General features: G+C 38.3%; 1 protein-coding gene across 1 annotated transcript in view; it reads left to right on the top strand.

The window, feature by feature from the left end:
• The window catches only part of LOC131940989 (uncharacterized), a gene marked incomplete at its 3' end in the record, with an annotated part of 30116 nt that extends 13044 nt beyond the window's left edge, over positions 1-17072 (top strand). Inside the window, exons 2-7 of the mRNA XM_059299934.1 lie at positions 10421-10521; positions 11657-11901; positions 13018-13078; positions 13693-13797; positions 14366-14470; positions 16854-17072. Of these exons, the coding sequence (XP_059155917.1) occupies positions 10455-10521; positions 11657-11901; positions 13018-13078; positions 13693-13797; positions 14366-14470; positions 16854-17072 (802 nt within the window). The remainder of the gene's footprint in view (positions 1-10420; positions 10522-11656; positions 11902-13017; positions 13079-13692; positions 13798-14365; positions 14471-16853) is intronic.
• Between the last annotated feature and the right edge of the window lie 4455 nt (positions 17073-21527).

Here is a 21527-nt window from a genome sequence, read left to right as displayed (position 1 = left end):
CCAGAAGTGGTACTTTTCCTACTTTGAACTTTTCAAAACCCTATAACTTGAGTACTTTTTCAGATAGATACATGAAATTTCACATGTAAGTAAAAGATCTAAATCTCTACCTTTGTGTCAAATTTTGAGTACTTTCCGTTGACCGGAAGTACTAATTTACGCTATTTCCGATTTCTCAAAAAAACGCATGTAAATTTATAAAGTACTAATAATATTGCGCACTATTATGCACATTTTGTTTTGGTGTTCGCTTGTTGCGCAATTCTTTTTTCTATGAGATTCTATTCTATTTTTAAACGTTTAAGTAATTAAAAATCATGTCTATATTCCAAGTTATATAAGAATATTCGAGAAAGTTTAGGGGAGATCACTCCCGGTTTATTTAAAATTAGTCTTTAAATAAAACTATGTTTATACCTTTAAAATAACAAGCATATTTTTCTCAACTAAAGATTACCATAATATCAATATGGATGGTAACGATGCCTACAATTTTATCATGACGTTGATTTATTTTAAAACTATATTAAAGCAAATTATAAGATGATTTTTTTTTAAAAATAAATAAAGCTCCTCTTCAGATCTAGCGATTCATTGCGTAGTTGAAGTAGAGTTCATATGTTTCTTGACTTCGGTATAATATATAAAGGAATTGTGTCGTCATGCCCAACCGCTTATACTTTCCCTCATACGTAAGTCAGGTACCCACCAGAGCTGGGTGGACTCAACGACGTACAAGAGTCGCAAGTCCGAACTGAGAAACGACCCTACTACGCCGTCCCGCATAACATATTATGCTAAGCAGATTATGTCAAAGTAGCTGAAGGGTTGTTTTTTAAATTTATTTTTAAAAGTTTTGATATAAAATATATTTTTGTTCTCGATGAAGTCTGGCATTGACCACTAGTTACCTACCCATCAACACCCACTTCCGCTATTAAAAAGCAAATCATTTTCTGATATTGCCCCCCCCCCACCCCTACTCAGCAGAAAACCTAGCGTATCCTCTGACTTTGATTAGCTTAACGTAGCAGAAAGAAATGTGTCGTCTGGCTCAGGTAATCGATCGGGTTTACATTCCACCTGCTCGTGACGTGGGGCAACACGCACCTGACGATAAGGGGAGGTCACTCCCAAACACAACTCTATCGTTTCGATACGGTAATTACTTCCCCCTGGCTTTCTCTTTTAATAAAGAGCGCCGGTTTTCTAATTGCTGCTTAAAAAACATAAGAGTCTATGAGAGCCTTTTCACAGGGCTCTTGACTAGGAGGAAAAAACACGTTTCGAAACTGTAGTAGTGTAAAGAGACTGTCAAATAATTTTCATTAGAAAATGAAACTTTGTAGGATTTATAGAGTGCTATATTTATGAGAGTTGTTTCTATTGCTTCTAAATGTGAGTAAAAAAATTGGAGAATATTTAATGAAAATATTTTTGACCAAAGACTACATTTTAAGTAAGCACGTTTTAAATAGCAAACCTACTCAACCGTATAATAACCCCCACAACCCCAAACATTTTGCCTGTGTGTTTGCCCTATTGTGTTGTGGCTTAAAAAGTTAGTTACCGCACGCGTATAAAAATAGACCAACAAAACCGATTCACAAAGAGTTAATTTAGAGTCTATTGATCGAGCTATTAAAGAGATTATTCTAAAGCCTGGGGCTATTGGTTTCGTCATTATGTGATTGCCTATGTTTAATTTAATTTGGCTCTAAGACCAAACGCCTACTTTTATTTTTCTGAGCAATTCTGGAAGTTTTAATTATTTCTGAATTTTCGATTTTTTATAATTTTCTCTACCTCATTATAAACGTTTTCAAATTAGCTAACGTAATACTATTAAAGATACTGTAGCGCATGCGCAACAATCACTTCTACCTCGCGACTTCCCGTCTGCTTACTCTACTTGACATGCGTAGAATATGTGAGCTTCTTTACCTTGAGGCAGCAGACATATGCGCTTTCACTCAACCACTCATAAACAATCCGCTAACATTGATCTTGTGGTTACGAATAACTATGTGATCCTTTTTTTTTAAATTACTGTTATCCAATCTCTCTCACAATTAATAAGTAAAAGATTTCAATAAACAATTGATTGCAACTTAAATTTAAATTAAACAAACCAATATTTCCCAATCAAATCCACCCACATATATGGATCAGTAAGATTATCAATTTTTAATAGAGTGTGTAATAAGGATAGCATGAAACGTCTTTTTATTTCTTTATTTATGTTTAAGACTGGTATCCTCAGCGTGTATGTGTGTATCCTTACGGGAAGGGAGTTTTTCTTTATGCATTAGAACATATGATATATAATATATACAGAAGCGGTTTGGTTATCTTTTGAAATTCTATACTATAATGTTATGCATGATTGAGTTGCTGTGGGTAAAAAAGTTATATATATATATATATATATATATATATATATATATATATATATATATATATATATATATATATATATATATATATATATATATATATATATATATCTTTTCATAGGTCGCACATCCTTTATATAAACCATGCTTTTAACTTTTCAAAATCAAATAATTTATGACCTATCCACCCAATATAGTACAGTTTTTAAACAACTCCCTGGCAAATATAACAACAAAACACAGAAAAAAGTCACCCCACGTAGTCATTACGTTCTATTATCTTGTAGTCAATTGACTTGTGTTTGCGCGGTCTGTCGTAAAAGAATTTGTGGGAATCAATAGGTTTTAGGCGTAGTGTTGAATAGAGTAGGTACAGGCGGCAAACGTGGTGAATGGGGAGTAAAGGGTTAACGCAGATGTCTATGGCGATCGTAAGGACTGGAAAGAAAAGGGTTAACGCTGATGTGCTAAGACGGTGTGTTGAATGGGAAGTAAAGGGTTAACGCTGATGTCTATGGCGATCGTAAGGACTGGAAAGAAAAGGGTTAACGCTGATGTGCTAAGACGGTGTGTTGAATGGGAAGTAAAGGGTTAACGCTGATGTGTTAAGTCGGTGTGTTGAATGGGAAGTAAAGGGTTAACGCTGATGTGTTAAGTCGGTGTGTTGAATGGGAAGTAAAGGGTTAACGCTGATGTGTTAAGTCGGTGTGTTGAATGGGAAGTAAAGGGTTAACGCTGATGTGTTAAGTCGGTGTGTTGAATGGGAAGTAAAGGGTTAACGCTGATGTGTTAAGTCGGTGTGTTGAATGGGAAGTAAAGGGTTAACGCTGATGTGTTAAGTCGGTGTGTTGAATGGGAAGTAAAGGGTTAACGCTGATGTGTTAAGTCGGTGTGTTAAATGGGAAGTAAAGGGTTAACGCTGATGTGTTAAGTCGGTGTGTTGAATGGGAAGTAAAGGGTTAACGCTGATGTGTTAAGTCGGTGTGTTGAATGGGAAGTAAAGGGTTAACGCTGATGTGTTAAGTCGGTGTGTTAAATGGGAAGTAAAGGGTTAACGCTGATGTGTTAAGTCGGTGTGTTGAATGGGAAGTAAAGGGTTAACGCTGATGTGTTAAGTCGGTGTGTTGAATGGGAAGTAAAGGGTTAACGCTGATGTGTTAAGTCGGTGTGTTGAATGGGAAGTAAAGGGTTAACGCTGATGTGTTAAGTCGGTGTGTTGAATGGGAAGTAAAGGGTTAACGCTGATGTGTTAAGTCGGTGTGTTAAATGGGAAGTAAAGGGTTAACGCTGATGTGTTAAGTCGGTGTGTTGAATGGGAAGTAAAGGGTTAACGCTGATGTGTTAAGTCGGTGTGTTAAATGGGAAGTAAAGGGTTAACGCTGATGTGTTAAGTCGGTGTGTTGAATGGGAAGTAAAGGGTTAACGCTGATGTGTTAAGTCGGTGTGTTGAATGGGAAGTAAAGGGTTAACGCTGATGTGTTAAGTCGGTGTGTTAAATGGGAAGTAAAGGGTTAACGCTGATGTGTTAAGTCGGTGTGTTAAATGGGAAGTAAAGGGTTAACGCTGATGTGTTAAGTCGGTGTGTTGAATGGGAAGTAAAGGGTTAACGCTGATGTGTTAAGTCGGTGTGTTAAATGGGAAGTAAAGGGTTAACGCTGATGTGTTAAGTCGGTGTGTTGAATGGGAAGTAAAGGGTTAACGCTGATGTGTTAAGTCGGTGTGTTGAATGGGAAGTAAAGGGTTAACGCTGATGTGTTAAGTCGGTGTGTTAAATGGGAAGTAAAGGGTTAACGCTGATGTGTTAAGTCGGTGTGTTGAATGGGAAGTAAAGGGTTAACGCTGATGTGTTGACAGGGTGTGTAGAGAGAGGAACTAAAGCTGTGTTTTATGTCATGGTAATCAAGTCGTTAGCAAGAAAGGGTGGGGTGGCGTACTTAAGGACTTTTAGTAGATGGGCGCCAATTTGAGTTTGGTGGTTGTGTTGATGGTGTTATGGGGGTTGTTGTCAATGTTTCTTCTTAGATGCGCACAGTCATTTTGTAAAATACATTTATCTTTGTATAAGACTTTTAGAACACCGCGCACACAAAATACACGTTGCACATTACCTTTTTCCCATTAGAGGAAACGTTGGTCGCTGTGAGTGGTTATTTATGTTTTTTGAAGGTGTATGTCGTTTTTCTTATATGTTTTATACATTACACAGAAATATTATATTTGTTATCAAATCTTTTCATGCGTCTTTTTTCTATACAACATTGAACTAGACTTAAGTGATCAAATTCATAGCTAAACTTTGTGTAATTTTATGAAGCTTCATTAACGACATTAACTAGCAGGCTTTGGGTTATAGACGCATTTTTGTATTCAGAAAGGAGAGACCCTATAGGATGGTCTGGTCCATTTGGAATTTTTTTTACTGATCCCGGTAAAAGAAAGTATAATGTAATCAGCGCTAAGGTCACTATTCTAAATAAACCCACATAGAGTCAGATGTGTAGTGTAGACTCTTTTTATGGAATTGATCCTGTAATCGAAACTCGAGACGTTTGGGTCGGTAATTATATACTTAAGCACTCTACAGCGCGGCCTCCATTTGTCTTAAGACCTGAGTTTGCATCTCCAAAGCGGGGGTTTAGTCATTATAACATTGGGCCGTGAGCCCATTTGTCGGGAGACAAGATGTCGTGAGCCTATTTGTCGGGAGCCAATATGTCGGGAGCCCATTTGTCGAAAGCCAATATATAGGGAGCCCGTTTGTCGTGAGCCAAGATGATGGGAGCCAATTTGTCGTGAGCCCATTTGTCGGGAGCCAATATTTTGTGGGCCCATGTGTCGGGAGTCAATCTCTCTGGGGCGTAAATGTCGAGGGCCCCTTTTTTAATATAAATATAAGATACTTAGCCTGGGTAAAGTCAAGTATAAGTGTCATAATTACCCTCCATCAAGCACCATAGCGTTTGTCTACAATCTGTCATACCCCAGTCAAGGAGCTTTTAACACTGTCTCTTCACTTCAACCCTTAGCAGTAAAAAAAAAAGTTGTAAATAACTTTCTATGTTTACGTCACGTGATGACCGTATCGATTGAAACGTTGGGCGTCACGTAGGTGTTTATAGACATACCAGGTTTCATGGCGGTATAAACTGTTGTGTTCTGTTGATTTAAACAATACTTTACGGGCAGATCTAGGTTTAAATGTTTTGTCGTTTGTGGGGGTTTGAGTTGATTAACATTTGGGTTAATGTTAGGGCAGACCTTTATGGTTGAGAATTCAAAGTTTTTTTTCGTTATATGTTATGTATAAAGAATTCTATTAGGCAAATAGCAACGAAACAATCATATTTTACATACTATTTTCTATATAATTGTAAGCAATACATGAATACACAATCTTTATAACTGTAATAAACAGCTAGATGCTACTTATAGCTGTAGGAATTCATTACAATCCTAATAACTTTAAGCTATGACTACACACTTCTTATAGATGTAAGAAATCACTACACACCTCTTATAACTGTTGGCGATAACTACAATCCTATTATAGCTTTAATCAACTACTACAAAGTTTGTAGATTTGTGAGCTATAATGCCACACCACATATGCATTATAGTTCTAAGCAAAAACAACGTAGCCCTTATATATTTAAGCAATTACTACACATTATTTTAGCTTTTCGCAATTACTCCACATTAATTATAGCTTTAAGCAATTGAAGAGCCCAGTGCTAAAAGTACTTAAGTCACATTTTTGTGAAAATCAAACCAAGCATTGATCGTGTTTCCTCTAGTTTAACTTTATCTTATAAACAAATAGTGATACTGAAGAATTTATTTAATTTGCTCTTCCAAACAAACAAATAATATAAAAACGTAATGTTTCATAGTAAATTTTAATCTTTGAACTCATTTTTCTCAAAATGTTGTTTTTGTGACTTAAGTACTTTTAGCACTAAGGTCTTCAATTACCAATTACCACACATATAGCTAAAAGCATTAACTAAACCACCCTATTCCATATAAGCTATAACTACACACTTCTTATAGCTGTAAGCAATAAATACACACCCCTTGTATCTGTAAGCAATAACTACACACCCCTTGTATCTGTAAGCAATAACTACACACCCCTTGTATCTGTAAGCAATAACTACACACCCCTTGTATCTGTAAGCAATAACTACACACCCCTTGTATCTGTAAGCAATAACTACACACCCATTGTATCTGTAAGCAATAACTACACACCCCTTGTATTTGTAAGCAATACCTACACACCCCTTATATTTTATTACATTCTTACGCACCATAAACCCCGCTATTAGAAGCGGATATCGCTCTCTCTGGAAAAAAAAAATCAATCAATATAATCGATTTTAGACTTTTAACGATTGATTACGACTCTATTAAACTGCTGCTAATATGCATTAAATCAATCAATTAGACCTTGTGTGATCTACGTAAGACAGTAAGGGACAGCAACGATCTCGGTTTTTGATTGGTGGTTAAAAACAGCGATAATCTGATACACTTTCTATTTCATTCCCCCCCCCCCAACCCACGCGACCCCCACCCACCGGTCTTCTGTTTTGTTTTCTATTGTTGCCTTGGCTTAAAAGTATAATGCCCTGTATAATGTTATAGTTATGTGTTCTCAGAAAGTAAGATCTTACTTTTACCCATGTAGCCATAATGGACAGGGTGTCAAGGTCGTTCATAAACGTCACGCTTTTTTTAGACGCGCCACCCCCCTTGTCACACTTCGTCCCTTAAGTCCACTTTTTACACTCCTAGGAGTGCGGAGACGATCCCTCAGATGAGGGAGGGTGGGGGTGGGGGGGGGGGAAGGTTCCAAAAAAGGCAAGCATTTTGTGTCATAGCCGCAGTTGAATTAGAAATTAAGAATATTTTTTTTTTAAATTCAGCTAATTATTATTTGAACTCACAGTGTGTCGTTAAAGAAAGAGTTTCTAAAAAAAAAAAACTATTTTAAAACTTAATATTTAAAAAAAATAAAAATTGAATAAAAAAAAGTTAAAAAAAAAGTATGAAACAATGCTCTGTACCTCTCCCTATCAGAAGTACCAGAAAATAAGACCACCTTCATCCGATTTAAAACCACTGAAAAATTAAAGCACGAATTAAGCGGTATAAAACTACATAAAGATAATTGAAACCCACTACATATATAACGGTAAGTATAAATAATACCACCTGCTCCACCCTCCCCTATTTAAAACAAAAATAAAACATAAAAACCATGCCCTAGTTGATATAGGCCTACCACAACATAATAATAACCATCCCCTACCCGATATACAACAATATAATGATACCATCTTCCGTTATACCACCATATGATACCATCCCTTACTCAATACACCCCAACATTGAAAATAATATCACTTTATAGTTTATACCCGATATACCACAAAAAGTAAAATAATACAATACCCTACCCGATAAAAAAAACATCAAAATACCTCGCCCCCCCTTCACACATACACACACACATACCTACCCTACTTCGAGTACAATTTTAAAAATCGTCACCCACTTTAAGTTGCAACGGAATACATTTCATTCTTAACGGTCGTCCCCATTCCTTCTCAACAATACAGAGGTAAGATTATACTTGTATTTGTTGGCCTCCAAGCCATTGAACGCTACTCTCTAGCCCCGCAAGTTCTCTATCATGTTAACACTGGTTTCAAGGAGGGGGACGAGATTAAGTAAAGAACTGCAAATAGTTGGAGGCTTTTGATATTAGTTTTCGCAGTAAAGCTATTAGTTTCTATGGTATACCGTTAGTGTAGTATTTCATTTTTGTAAATATCTATGACATACCGATGATGTTACATTTTCAGTTTTTGTAGATTATTTAACACCGTTTGAGTAATGTTAAAATTTGTAAACAATACTCCCCCCCCCCCCCTTATGTTCATTGTAAAATGTAAACTGAAATGTGTATTTTTAAATTCAGTCGAAAGCTGAGGGTGTTCATGGGTTATAAATAAGTGTCAACACATTGGTGGGATATTTAAAACCTGACACTGACATGAATTTACTACACAATGCTGTAGAGGTTTGTGCTGGTATATAGGCTCTGGGTGTATGTGTATGTATACACTTGACACGATACAGTAGTAGATTATAAAAGGGATCCTAGACATCGCAAATCCCTATCACAAAAACACTGATTGTTATTACCCTCAAATGAATGATCTTATAACTACTTTAAAGGAATTTTAAAAAGACACATGGAGCAGATGAAGTAGAGTTTATATGTTCCAATTATCTCGGCATATGAAGTAGGTCAGCACTATGCACAGCCACGTTGATTTCCCTAACCTAAGTCGGGTAACATCGTGAGTGGATTAAGGAACATCTTTCAGTCATGAACCCGGGGTTCGAACTCAAGACTTTCGGGTTAGCATTCGTAAACTCTACCTTCCGACCACGCCGTCCCATAAAATAAAGCAGCACAATTTAAATTCCTGTGTAAATTTTTATCTTTGTATATCTTGTCAAGTGTTAGGTGAATACAGTAGGGGGTGTACATTTGACGAAACGGCTCTATTTAATAGCCTATTGGTTAAGGTATTTAGCCATTTAAAATAGGGTTAGCCTACAAAGAGAGAAGTTTGAGGCTCGGAATAAAAGTCCAGCTTACAACCGCTGTGGAACGGTGTGGCCTAGCTGTAGAGCGCTGGACTGCTAATCCGAGCATGGAGTTTAAATACGGGTTTAAAACAGTGGAATGTCCTTGAGTCCACTCAGCCCTCATTGGTACCTAACTCACGCTAGGAAAAGTAAAGGCGTCTGGGTATAGTGCTGACCACATTATCCGTTCATATGCCGAAGTCATGAAACATGTGAGTTCTGCTTTTTTAGCTCTCGGCATATGAAGGGATAGTACGGTCAGCACTAAGCCCAGCCGCTTTTCGTAGATCACTAGGTCTAAACGGAAATCTTTACTTTACAGCCGCTTGTGTAAGTAGGTGAATAGGGCCTACCCACCTGATTATCAATACACATTTCACACAATTTAACAATTAATACAACGGTCATAAACACATATGTTTACACTATACAACGAACTTACCCTAGCGACACAACACAAAGGTCACATTATAACACACAAAAACCATAACACATTCGACACGGAGATTGTATACCCTACATAGTACTGACAACGACAACTATATTTACATTGTGAACACAACTCACAACACTGAGTTATAAAAAGAATACACACGTATTTACTATTTAGTGGATAGTTTTTGACGACTAAATTAATAAATTATTCAATGATAAATGTTTGGTCAAGATTTTTAAACTTCGGTTAGATAAAGTAAAACATGACAAGTTGATGCAATCCTTTGATTGCATCTTAATATAGTTTGTAGGTAGTAATTTAAAATGGCTGACGAACTACATTGACTCCTCATCAACAAGGCCTGTTATCAAGACGTCATTGACTTCATCAACAGGGTCTGTTATCAAGACGTCATTGACACTTCATCAACAGGGTCTTTACTCAAGACGTCATTGACTTCATCAACAGGGTCTTTACTCAAGACGTCATTGACTTCATCAACAGGGTCTGTTATCAAGACGTCATTGACTCCTCATCAACAGGGTCTGTTATCAAGACGTCATTGACACTTCATCAACAGGGTCTTTACTCAAGACGTCATTGACACTTCATCAACAGGGTCTGTTCTCAAGACGTCATTGACTCCTCATCAACAGGGTCTGTTATCAAGACGTCATTGACACTTCATCAACAGGGTCTTTACTCAAGACGTCATTGACACTTCATCAACAGGGTCTTTACTCAAGACGTCATTGACACTTCATCAACAGGGTCTGTTATCAAGACGTCATTGACTCCTCATCAACAGGGTCTGTTATCAAGACGTCATTGACACTTCATCAACAGGGTCTTTACTCAAGACGTCATTGACACTTCATCAACAGGGTCTTTACTCAAGACGTCATTAACACTTCATCAACAGGGTCTGTTCTCAAGTTTTGATAAGATGATGTGAAATGGATGAGGCTGATGCTGACGGCGAATGGAGCGATGATGACATTCTACAGTCTGGGTCACAGACCGGTGAGGGTTACACTTGAAATATTTTAGGATTTTTTTATGTTTTGTTTTGTCTTGTTTTGATGGTTTTTCATTTTTTGTTGAGTTTTGTCATCACGTGATGTGATGCTTGATCAGATTCCGTTGAATTATGTCATGTTTTATCATATGTTTATTATATTTTGTTACAGTTTGTCATGTTTTGGTGTAATTTATGTTATGTGGCATGTCACGTGTGCTAATTGTTGTTAATATTTTGTCATTTTTGTTCAAATTTAAAAAACATTTTACGTTACTTGGGATTTTATCCGGTTATGTCACAGTGTTATACTTCATAATTTTATATTCATGTTTTATAATATACTCGACAACCCAGTTTTCCATTGGTAAACGGTCTGTCGCCTGCACTAGTTCACACACACCGCTCCCTCCCCACATTAACTCCAGTCAGTGTTTCTTCCAGACTTTTTTCTCCGGGGGGCACTTGATATTTTCGGGGATGGGGTGGGGGAGTGTGTGTGTGGGGGGGGGGGGTCAACTTTTTACGGGGGGGGGGGGCGGACACTGGTTAAAGTATATGTTTATGGGGGGTGGGGTAGACTTTCTTCAGGGCGGCTTGGTCCCCCCGAAGAGATGCCTGGAAGAAACTCTGACTCCAGCCTTACTCTAATCCTCCATCACAAACACGAACTCCCTATCACACAAAGTCAAAAAAAACAAACGTACACAGCTTAAACTGGCTACAGGACATTACCCCCCCCCCCCCCCTAATCTAACCTTAACCTTAACCCTAGCCATAAACCTAGCCCAAACCCTAACTCTAACCCTGTCCGGGGGGGAGGGTTAATGTCCTACTGGGCGGGGGGTAATTGACTTAGGGGTAAATGGCAGGGGGGTAATTACTCCGGGGGGGGGGGGTAATGTCGGGGGGGGGGGGTAATTGACATGGGGGAAACGCCCTGTTCCCGCTTAAACTAATCTTAATTTAAACTCCACCAATTCCCATTTTATAGTTATTCCCGAGTTTTGCTTATAAAACAACTACGTCGAACCTGATTTAACACCCTTAGATTCTATCAGATATATCTTTAGTATTGTACACAGTAAAGTTGAGCCAATCCTAGTTTACAACTCTTCAATGCTTCAACATTTTACACAGGAATCTCCGAAACAGAGCCCGAGGATTACAGAGGTCGCAGAGGTCAGCTAAAGAGGCAGCACCAACCTTACAACAACCAGAAGAAGAGCCCCAGCACACCTGTAGACAGGAGCTTACCTATCCGGCAGGTGAACAACACAGGTGCCACTTCCGGTGCCAGAATGACCGGCGGCGCTGACCCTGTGGATGAGATCCTGGATAAAATTGATGCCGAGTTGGATGCGATGGATCAGACGAGTACTAAGGTGAGGTCATTCTTAAACCTATTTGCACTTTGACGTTACTTAACTTTTATTAAACTCAAGAATAAGCTTATGTACTAGTCTATGTAAATTAGAATAAATATATAACGTTATCTAATTTAAAATTTGCTTATATTCATTAAGGTTTTGGGTTTTTTTAGAAAAGGGTTGGAACTTTAATACACAGGCGAGGGTAATTAGGTGATGTCAACATGGGTTGGCGTGCTGTAATAGCAATTGACGTAGAATAAGTTGAACAGATCTGCAAAGCGAAAATCTAGTTTCAAATATGGTCTTAAGTATAGGTATATAAAGTGGTTTCAGATTCAGGTACAAATATGCCTTTTAAAAAGTGTTTGTATTTATTGCTGCATAGTTGTCGTTGTATTACTAGTCAACACAGATACATGTATCAGATTAGTCCCCCCCCCTCCTCCACCATTTTAGGACACGCCCTATCTGTTGTTGATTCAGAAGTAAATAATTATATGACCAGTAGATACGCCTAGAGTTTATGTACTAACGTATCACCCCTTCCCCCACATTTAGGTTTGTTTGATTATGGGATTTTTTAGCAAATTTCGAATTGAATTTTAAATACCATGGTTTTTAAATTGTATTTTAGTAATCAGCATCATTTCAAGTTAAAGCTCATGACAAAATGAGCCATTCATATTCATTGATGTTCAACTGAGGAGAACTGCTTTCAGTTTCGGTTTCTGTAGAGTAGTTTGTTCAAAATAGTATTAAAATTTGCTTGATTTATGCTCAACCTCCACCCTTAAAGACCAAGGTGCTAGCTTTTGTCTGACCCCCTACCCGTATAGGTCTTCCCAGCTTGGTTGAACCTGCCAGGAGTTTACACTCCCGCTGGTATAGCTCTGGGTGGGTGGGTGGGGGGGGGGGGGGGTCAGGTCATACCAGGAATTTACACTCTCGCTGGTATAGCTCTTAGGGGTCGTCGAGATAATACAATGGCATTGTAGAACGTAAATCAAAAGCTATTTCAAGCTATACCAAAAAATGTAGTGTGAAAATTTAAAAAAAAATAAACTTCATAACCAGGCATGGAAGTATAAAGGGTACCTCGAAGTAAAATCACATCTTATTCTTCTACAGGTGTCATGGAAACCAGACCTAACAGCTCGTGCAGGTACCCCACAACCCAGAACTTCCCCAGGTAAATCGTCTTTACCTGTCCCAAACAAATAGTGGGAATTTTCTTTAACAAGTCTGGTCGTATTAAAAATAGTCAAGCCATGAGGGATAGTCTTCAACTAAATAAAAAAGACACCAAATCCTCACATACCCAATACTTTTCACAAAAAGGATTAAACCTAATCCATTTCAGGATTAAGCCTAATCCATTTCTACACGGCAGATAATTTATTTATATTCAATTTATGCAGACAAAATTGTTCCCCTGTCCCTACGATTATGTAAATTTTTCAATAGCTTGTTAATCGCCTGGAAAGTTAATCCACACTATTATAGAAATAGATCCTCAAGATCCTGTTTTTATTTCCTCATAAAGACTCGATGTGTCTTCAGCTACTACAACTTTTCTCGAGTTTTGTATGGGTGAAAGCCGTTCCGGCTAGGCCACGTGTTAGCTCTGCAAGTCAGGCGAAATCCCTAACATAATATAAATCTTTCACAAACCCAGTGCCCTCCCTTCTCGCAAATATTTTGATCATGATTTTTATGTAACGACAATCTGCTGGTACTTGTAGGTACGCAGCTCACCGTATAAACTAAATATTTAGTTTTTTTGTTTTTTAAATTTGATTTTAGGTTTATTTTCTAAACAATACACGCCGAATCCCGACAGTGACGTCACCAAGGCTAAAAACACTTTTGGCCCAGAAACCATGTTCAACACTTCATCTCGCACCAATGGTATGTAACTTTTTACTATACTATTTATACAATTCGCTACTAAACAGCAATTTAGTTAAAACTTTTACGTAAATGTTCTTTAGTATTTAAGTCTTAATCTTTTAATTACCACAGCTTACTATTTATGTTTTCTGTTTTATAAGTTCTATTAGAATAAAAAAAATGACATGTAAGCATAAACGTGTTATTAGATTAGTGCACATGTTAGATTACTAAAAAATGTTACATAAGAGCACCGCTAGTCAAGTTAAGACTGGCTTATGGACCACCACTTCCAAATAATATTGAAAACTCCAGAGATCACTCAATCCCCCACTACATGATATGTATCTTATGTTAAGTTACCCTGCTCTTGACCACAACGCCACGACATAACAAAATACAATTAAGCGATATAGCACTACCTATATATTTGTGTACTTAGCACGTTAACTATCCATTACTAGAAAACCATTTTGATATTCACAAGAAGAGCAAGCTATGTTTTAGTTTTAATTTTCCGAATATTGCACATTTTACAATCTAGATACTTTGTTCGCATTATGGAACTCATTCATATTATTTCAAGGTTTCCCTGAAGTTCACAGCGTTCCCGATATCCCAGCTGAATTAGATGCTGTGACAGCACATCAAACAGATCTCCAGTTCAAGGAAATCATGCGGAAGAAAAAAGGTACAATAATCAACTAACTCTCTCACATGGCTATGATAAATTATCTTTTAAACACTGCAGTTCTACACATAGGCCCACTAGTGGTAAACATTCTATATAATAAAATCTACTTGCAATCAAACATCCACTATATTTGAGTAATATTTTATAATACCTGAATGTAATCAACGCTTTCTGCCTTGACTTCCCTGGCCTATCAAAAGCATATCAGCTATTGGGCACATTGGTTTTCATACACTCTATTTACTTACTAACTTTTTCTTTAAGTCTCTTTTCTACGTCTCCACGATCTCCTTTTTTAAAGTGATTCCACAGCCTAGATAATCCATGCATCTTTTTCTCAAATTGTGTTCGTAAATATACATCATTCATGACACTAGCTTGTATGGTATATCATGAACTATAGACGCTACATTACATACTAGATACTATTTCAAAGGGGAGCAGGGCATTACCCCTTTGTAAATAGTATATGATTATTTTCCCTGACTTTATCCAAAAGGTAAATTACCCCCCTGTCAATTACACTGGCTAGGATTTTGGTAAAGTTACGGTTAGGATTAGGACTAGAGTTATATTTATAGTTAGGTTTAGTGTTAATACTGTTTACGGAAGGAATAGGCGTTTCCAACATTTTGCCTTGCTTGTAATTTGTTAGAATGCCTCAGAATAAAAAAAAAAAGAAATACGTCATGTTTCGTAATATAGTGTCTTATTTGAAGCACCCAATCCATGGCGTTTTACAGAATGCCGACATATTTTAGTGAGGAGGTAATACGGAGGCTGATTGACAGAGGGTATATAATATGATGAGGGATAATGGTACAGGGTGTTATGAGAGGGGGGTGATGCCTCATATATTTGTACATGTAACCGTTAAGTAAACCCTTACGTCGAATCTAAACAAATGACCCACCACTTACCAGAAGACAAAGGCTTGACTTTCCAAGACAGACAGGCCCTCGCCAGGCCTCGGCCGCCCAGGGCCGTCTCCCCAAGGAAAGTCCGCATACAGGAGTCACGTGACACGTCCAGGACGCCACCCAGTGAGGGTACATTTAGTTAGATGTGACGCCCCCTAGTGAGGGTACATTTAGTTAGATGTAGCGCGGCTTCTGTGTGTTAGCTAGATCACTTGCTTCTTGTAGACTAGGTCTGACCAGCACTCGTATAGGAAAGGTCTGAACTACATGCATGAAGGTCTCACCTACATGCATGTTAGTCTGACTTACTCAAGACGATGAGATTGCTCTGTTTAGTTCTTGTAGATTCGCTTGTAGGTTACAATGACGACAATTCTGTTTTTTTTTCTGTCGCTTACAATATTTATCTTTAGGCTGTAGATCAGAGTTTAGATCAGGTTATGGGTAGTTGTAGGGTTTAGGCCAGTGGCGTAGCCAGGATCGTCTCAAGGGGGGGGGTTCCAATTTTTACCCGGGGACAAACTTTCGATTTGCACCCCCCCCCCCCTCAAACTTTCGATTTGCACCCCCCCCCCTCAAACTTTCGATTTGCACCCCCCCTCAAACTTTCGATTTGCACCCCCCCCCCCTCAAACTTTCCATTTGCACCCCCCCCCCCCCTCATACTTTTTATATATACCGACGGGTCTATGGGGGGGGGGGGGTTATGACCCCCCCTAACCCCCCCCCCCCCTGCCTACACCACTGGTTTAGGCTAATCGCCCTATGATAAGGATTATAGAAAATATAGATGTTAGTCCTAACCAATACACCTTTAGATTTGCTCAAATGTTTTTCTAACGGCTTTTCGTAATATTATGTGTCTGTATCTGTTTAAAAAATTGTAAACTTAATAAACGAATAAAATACTTGGCGAAATTAACATTTCTTAATCAGCACAACATTTAGTTCAATAAAAGAATGTTACTAAATGTGTTCTGCTTAAACGTGGACTCTTATTTAAACCTGGGTAGTTTTTTTTTTTTTTTTTTTTTTTTTTTTTTTAATTATAGTTTACATTTTCTAGCTTTATTTCGCTTCTTAGTTATGTAGATTTAAGCTTTCGTCTTTTATTTAAGTTATTTCTGTTAAGTTCACGAAAATTGTAAGAAATTCTAGAGAAAAAAAAGTAAATATTAAAATGTTTCAATTTTATTTTCCGCTCTCTACAAATCCCATCTAAATGAAAGTAAATGCACTCTATACCTGATTAAAGAACAATTAAACTTTATTGAGCTATTATAAATTAATTGTAAAGTATAATTTAGGTTATTTTCTATTTAATGAAATACCTTTTTTGTAGCTTTGTTTTTTTTTACATCGCAGTCTTCACAGTAAGAGCAGGACTATGTATTCTCTTACCCAGGAAAACACCTGGTACCCAACCCGTCTTGTGTACTCAACTACTCTCTGTGTTTCAGTCAATGCCGAACTCTCGCAGAACTCCGGGAAATCTCTCGGCTCGCTGTCTACAAGACTCAAGTCTCGGAGCACCAGCAGACCGTCTGCCATGATGCTGAGCACGGGATACGGTACGGACAACGAGTCGATACAGACGGAGGAGTTCGAATCCCGGTTTATGGGCATGGTTATCTCCCCGTCAGACACGGAGAAGGGGGAGACGATGGTGAAACCTCTAGGTCAGTTTACAAGTGGTGATACACCGATTTATTTTATAGGATGCGTGGTGACACGCTTAAAATTGGCATGATGGTGAAACCTCTAGGTCAGTTTACAAGTGGTGATACACCGATTTATTTTATAGGAAGAGTGGTGATACGCTTAAGTTTGGCATAGTGGTGAAACCTCTAGGTCAGTTTACAAGTGGTGATACACAGGGTGATATTTATTTTATAGGATGAGTGGTGACACGCATAAGTTTGTCCTGATGGTGAGACAATTAGGTCAGTACACACGTGTTGATACACGGGGTGAGCTTTACTTTATAGGATGAGTGGTGAAATGATGGTGAAACCACTTAGTCTTTGCACCCGCGATGTTGTCAAGAAGGGTATAGAAAACATAAGAAGGAAACAATTACATTAATAGAATATCGCAATAGATAAGTTTTACTAAACATCGACCACACGTTAATGACCGGTAAATACCGGAGTATATGATAAACCAAACATTACAAATTAAAATGACCGAAAATCATGTCACGGTTCCTAATAACATCGCAATAGATAAACACCAGCCACCAGTGGCGTAGGCAGGGGGGGGGGGGGGGGTTAGGGGGGTCATAACCCCCCCCCCCCCCATAGACCCCTCGGTATATATATAAAAAGTATGAAGGGGGGTGCAAATCGAAAGTTTGAGGGGAGGGGGGGGGGGGGGTACAAATCGAAAGTTTGAGGGGGGGGGGGGGTGCAAATCGAAAGTTTGAGGGGGTGGGGGGTGCAAATCGAAAGTTTGTCCCCGGGTAAAAATTGGAACCCCCCCCCCCCCCTTGAGACGATCCTGGCTACGCCACTGCCAGCCACACAATAATAATCGACATACACGGAGTATACCATAAACCAAACAAATTAAAATGTCCAAAACTCAAATCACATTTCCTACGGGCTACATTGTGTGTTTTACTTTCTTATATTGGATCTGTGACATTTTAGAGAAGGACGGGGTTAAAAAAGAAGGGTCAAGTTTAAAAAAAAAACTAGCTTAGGGTTGGGTTGTATAAAAAAGCTCACGTAGAAATCCTAAGCCTCTCTGGGAGGACAAACTACTGCTACTACTACAACTACATTTCATAAACCTTCTTCTTCTTCGTTCTTAATTTTTAGTGTTAGAAGGGATCGAGCCTTATCTGCCACAGGGTTTCTTCTTCTTCTTTTTCATTTTTAATTATTAGTGTTGAAGGGGATCGAGATTTATCTGCCAGTGGGTTTGAACTCGAGACTTTGTTCGAATTTATCAACCATGAACTTTTTGCCGACTCGACCACGCCTCCAACACAATTAAGCGTTACGTGTCAACTGGTTATGCGCCATTGAGGCCAGTGACTCCGATTTCAGCCTGCTTTTCTTTTTGGATTTGCTTCCATAGCCTTTGTCTTTGGAGTTGTCTCTCCTAGAAGAGTGGCTGTCCCCAGCTAACGAGCCTCATCTGCCCGAGGGTTCGAACTCGAGACTTTTCGGTTTAGCAACCATGAGCTTTACCGACTCGACCACGCCGATCCCTCCACAGGGTTTGAACTCGAGACTTTTTCGAATTTATCAACCATGAGCTTTTGCCGACTCGATCACGACCCCATCACAATTAAAGATACGTGTCAACTGGTTATGCGCCATTTGATAAACAAAATATAATTTTATTATGTGAATGCTTCCCCCCCCCCCCCTGGTGTTTAGATTCCAGACCCCAAGCCACACCCCCGAAGGACGATACCCTCCATACAGATGACCCCCGACCCCCAGGGATTGTCGGTGCAAGGTAGCATTTTTCTTAGCCAATGCTTCAAAGTAGAACTCAAACGTCTTAATTCAATGCGTATTCTAAACTGTTTAAGTTTTATTTTTAAAATAATAATATGATAAATTATTAGTATATGCTAGTATTATTTTTTTTTTTAATTTAGGGGTCGTTCATAAATGAAGTCACACTCGTAAGGGGTGGGGGGGGGGGGAGGAGGAGTCCTTTATTTAGTGACGGTGTGTGATTAGGTGGAGGAGTAGGGTGGGTTCAGATAGTGTGAGGTCACACTTTTATATTATAAAAAAAGCAATGTTAGAAAACGAATTTTAGCCGTTATTTCGCGTTTTAGAAAACAGTTTTAATAAATTGTAATAGGAATTGATTAAAATTTTCTTTTTTTGACAGAGGTCAGACAAGATTTTGGAAAAATATCGATGTTTTAAGAAAAATTCAACTGTAATTTTGAGGGTTATAGGCTGAGGTGTGACGTCATTTTTTTTGGGGGGGGGGGGGCTCTTGCTTTTTGTGACGACGTGTGACGGAGGGGAGAGAGAGGGGAGGTAAAACTCGTGAAAAAAGCGTGACATAATTTATGGATGCCCCCTTATAATTTTAATGTAATAAAACAATGTTGGTCATTTTGTGTACAAGGGGACATAACTGTAGTATTTGTTTTTTTTTTTTAAAGTGAAGCAGTTACGCTACGCGTCTAAATTTACTTATATCTGTTGTTTATGATAAGAGCAGTACTATACAAGGGTTCAGAAAAAAAGTAAATCAAGTACTCGGAATACATAACGAAAATGGAATTTATATAGAAAATATGTACTTTTAACAGTGTCCGCTCACCACCCGGAAATTTGAGTCCGCCCCCCCCCCCGGAAATTTCAAGTGCCCCCCCCCCCCCCCCCCATGAGCTAAGTAGGGGATCTTATTCTCTAGATTTTCGTCTTGCTTTTCGTCTCAGTATACAGCTTAACTAGAAACAAGCAAATAGTTTTAGGACCGTTTTTACCTGGGTAACGTGGTGAAATGGTGACAGCTCGCGTGCAACTGTTCATAGTAACGTCAATGTTTTTTTACAATAGTAACGGCATCAATATTCGGTACAGAAATGTAAATAATTTTTAAAGCAATTTAAAAAAAAAAAAAAAAAAAAAAAAAAAGTGTTCTACGATAGAATACCCGTACAAGGGAGATAACCCATTTATTGTTATTACTTAATATAATTATCGCATTCACTGAATATTTATTCATACACCAAAGGTCATTTTTGACAATAAAACAAAATAAAAAAACAAACAAAAAACACCGACATAAGCCATTAGTTGAGTTATTTTGTAAGACATATTTTCAGATACAGTAACATAAAACACAAAACACATATTCTAGTATGCATTGTGCATTTTTAAATTTAATTATATAATATCATTATGTGATTGGCTCAAGACGACAAAGGTTTTAACATTATGTATGTAAAACATAATTATAACTATTTTAAATGTTTAAAGTTTAAAACAGCGGTCGGCAACCCTGCGGCTCGCGAGCCGCATGCGGCTCCTTTGATAACCCAGTTTGTGGCTCTTCAGCTACATAATTTAAGAACGAGCCGACCCGCGGCGTATAATACGCCGCTATTTAGTTGTTTTATTTTCTACTTTTCAGTAATTCATAATTTGTGAATTCGACAGGACCAACGCTGTCACTGAAAATATTTCTTTAAAACACTATAAGTAGCTCGTTAAGGACGATAACCCCCCTCCTCCCCCTCCGTTACAGTAAACTCCACTTAGTTACCCCCCCCCCCCCTTCGTTTAAATCGTTTCAAACTAAATTATCTGCCCCTAATAGCCGTCACTAAACCCGGCTCTGCTTGTAAACATTTAGAGTGAACACAGCTCACCAGACATTGTAGGGGTGGGGTGGTAGGGAGCGCGTTTACAGCTTGTTTTCTAGCGACTCCCAGAGAGAAGTATATATATAGATTATTTTATTTTATTTCCAAAACTCGTACAAATATTAGTCTGCAACACTCGGTAATAAACGGTATAACAATAGATATAAACAGTTTCTTCCAGGCATCTCTTCGGGGGGGCGAAGCCCCCCCCCCCCCCCCCCCCCGAAAATTTTTTACCGCCCCCCCCGAACGAAATGAAATTTATATAATTTATATAGAAAATATATACTTTTAACAGTGTCCACCCCCCCCCGAAGAAAGTTTACCGCCCCCCCCCCCCCCCCCGAAGATTTCAAGTGCCCCCCCCCCCCCCCCCGGAGAAAAAAGTCTGGAAGAAACACTGGATATAAACTAAAAGCATTCACTATTATATTAGAATATTTAGTTACTCCCTATCTCAGTGTACTTCCCATTACATTGTCCATTCCGAATTGAAATATTCAACTTCACAAAGAAACTAAACCAGCTAAGTGTAAAACTGAAAGGAAAATCTAGCCTATGTCTTGCTTGAAAAGATGGTTTGTTTCGAGAAAAAAAATATTTTTTTTGTTGAATACATGATGAGCGGTACATTACTGTTACGAAAAATCTTAAAAAATATCGTTATGAAAACAATGCTTCTATTCAATCACTTCAGCATTAATATAAACACAATGAAGGATGTTTTCACTCAGAGATTTGAGCTGTTCAAATTAAATGCACGTACTCTGACTTACATTGTAGA

This window comes from Physella acuta, unplaced genomic scaffold, assembly GCF_028476545.2.
Source record: "Physella acuta isolate Inbredline_101_S28 unplaced genomic scaffold, ASM2847654v3 ptg000338l, whole genome shotgun sequence".
Taxonomy (NCBI): domain Eukaryota; kingdom Metazoa; phylum Mollusca; class Gastropoda; family Physidae; genus Physella; species Physella acuta.
Note: the sequence above shows the minus strand (reverse complement) of the source record. Positions and strands in the feature narration are given on the sequence as shown.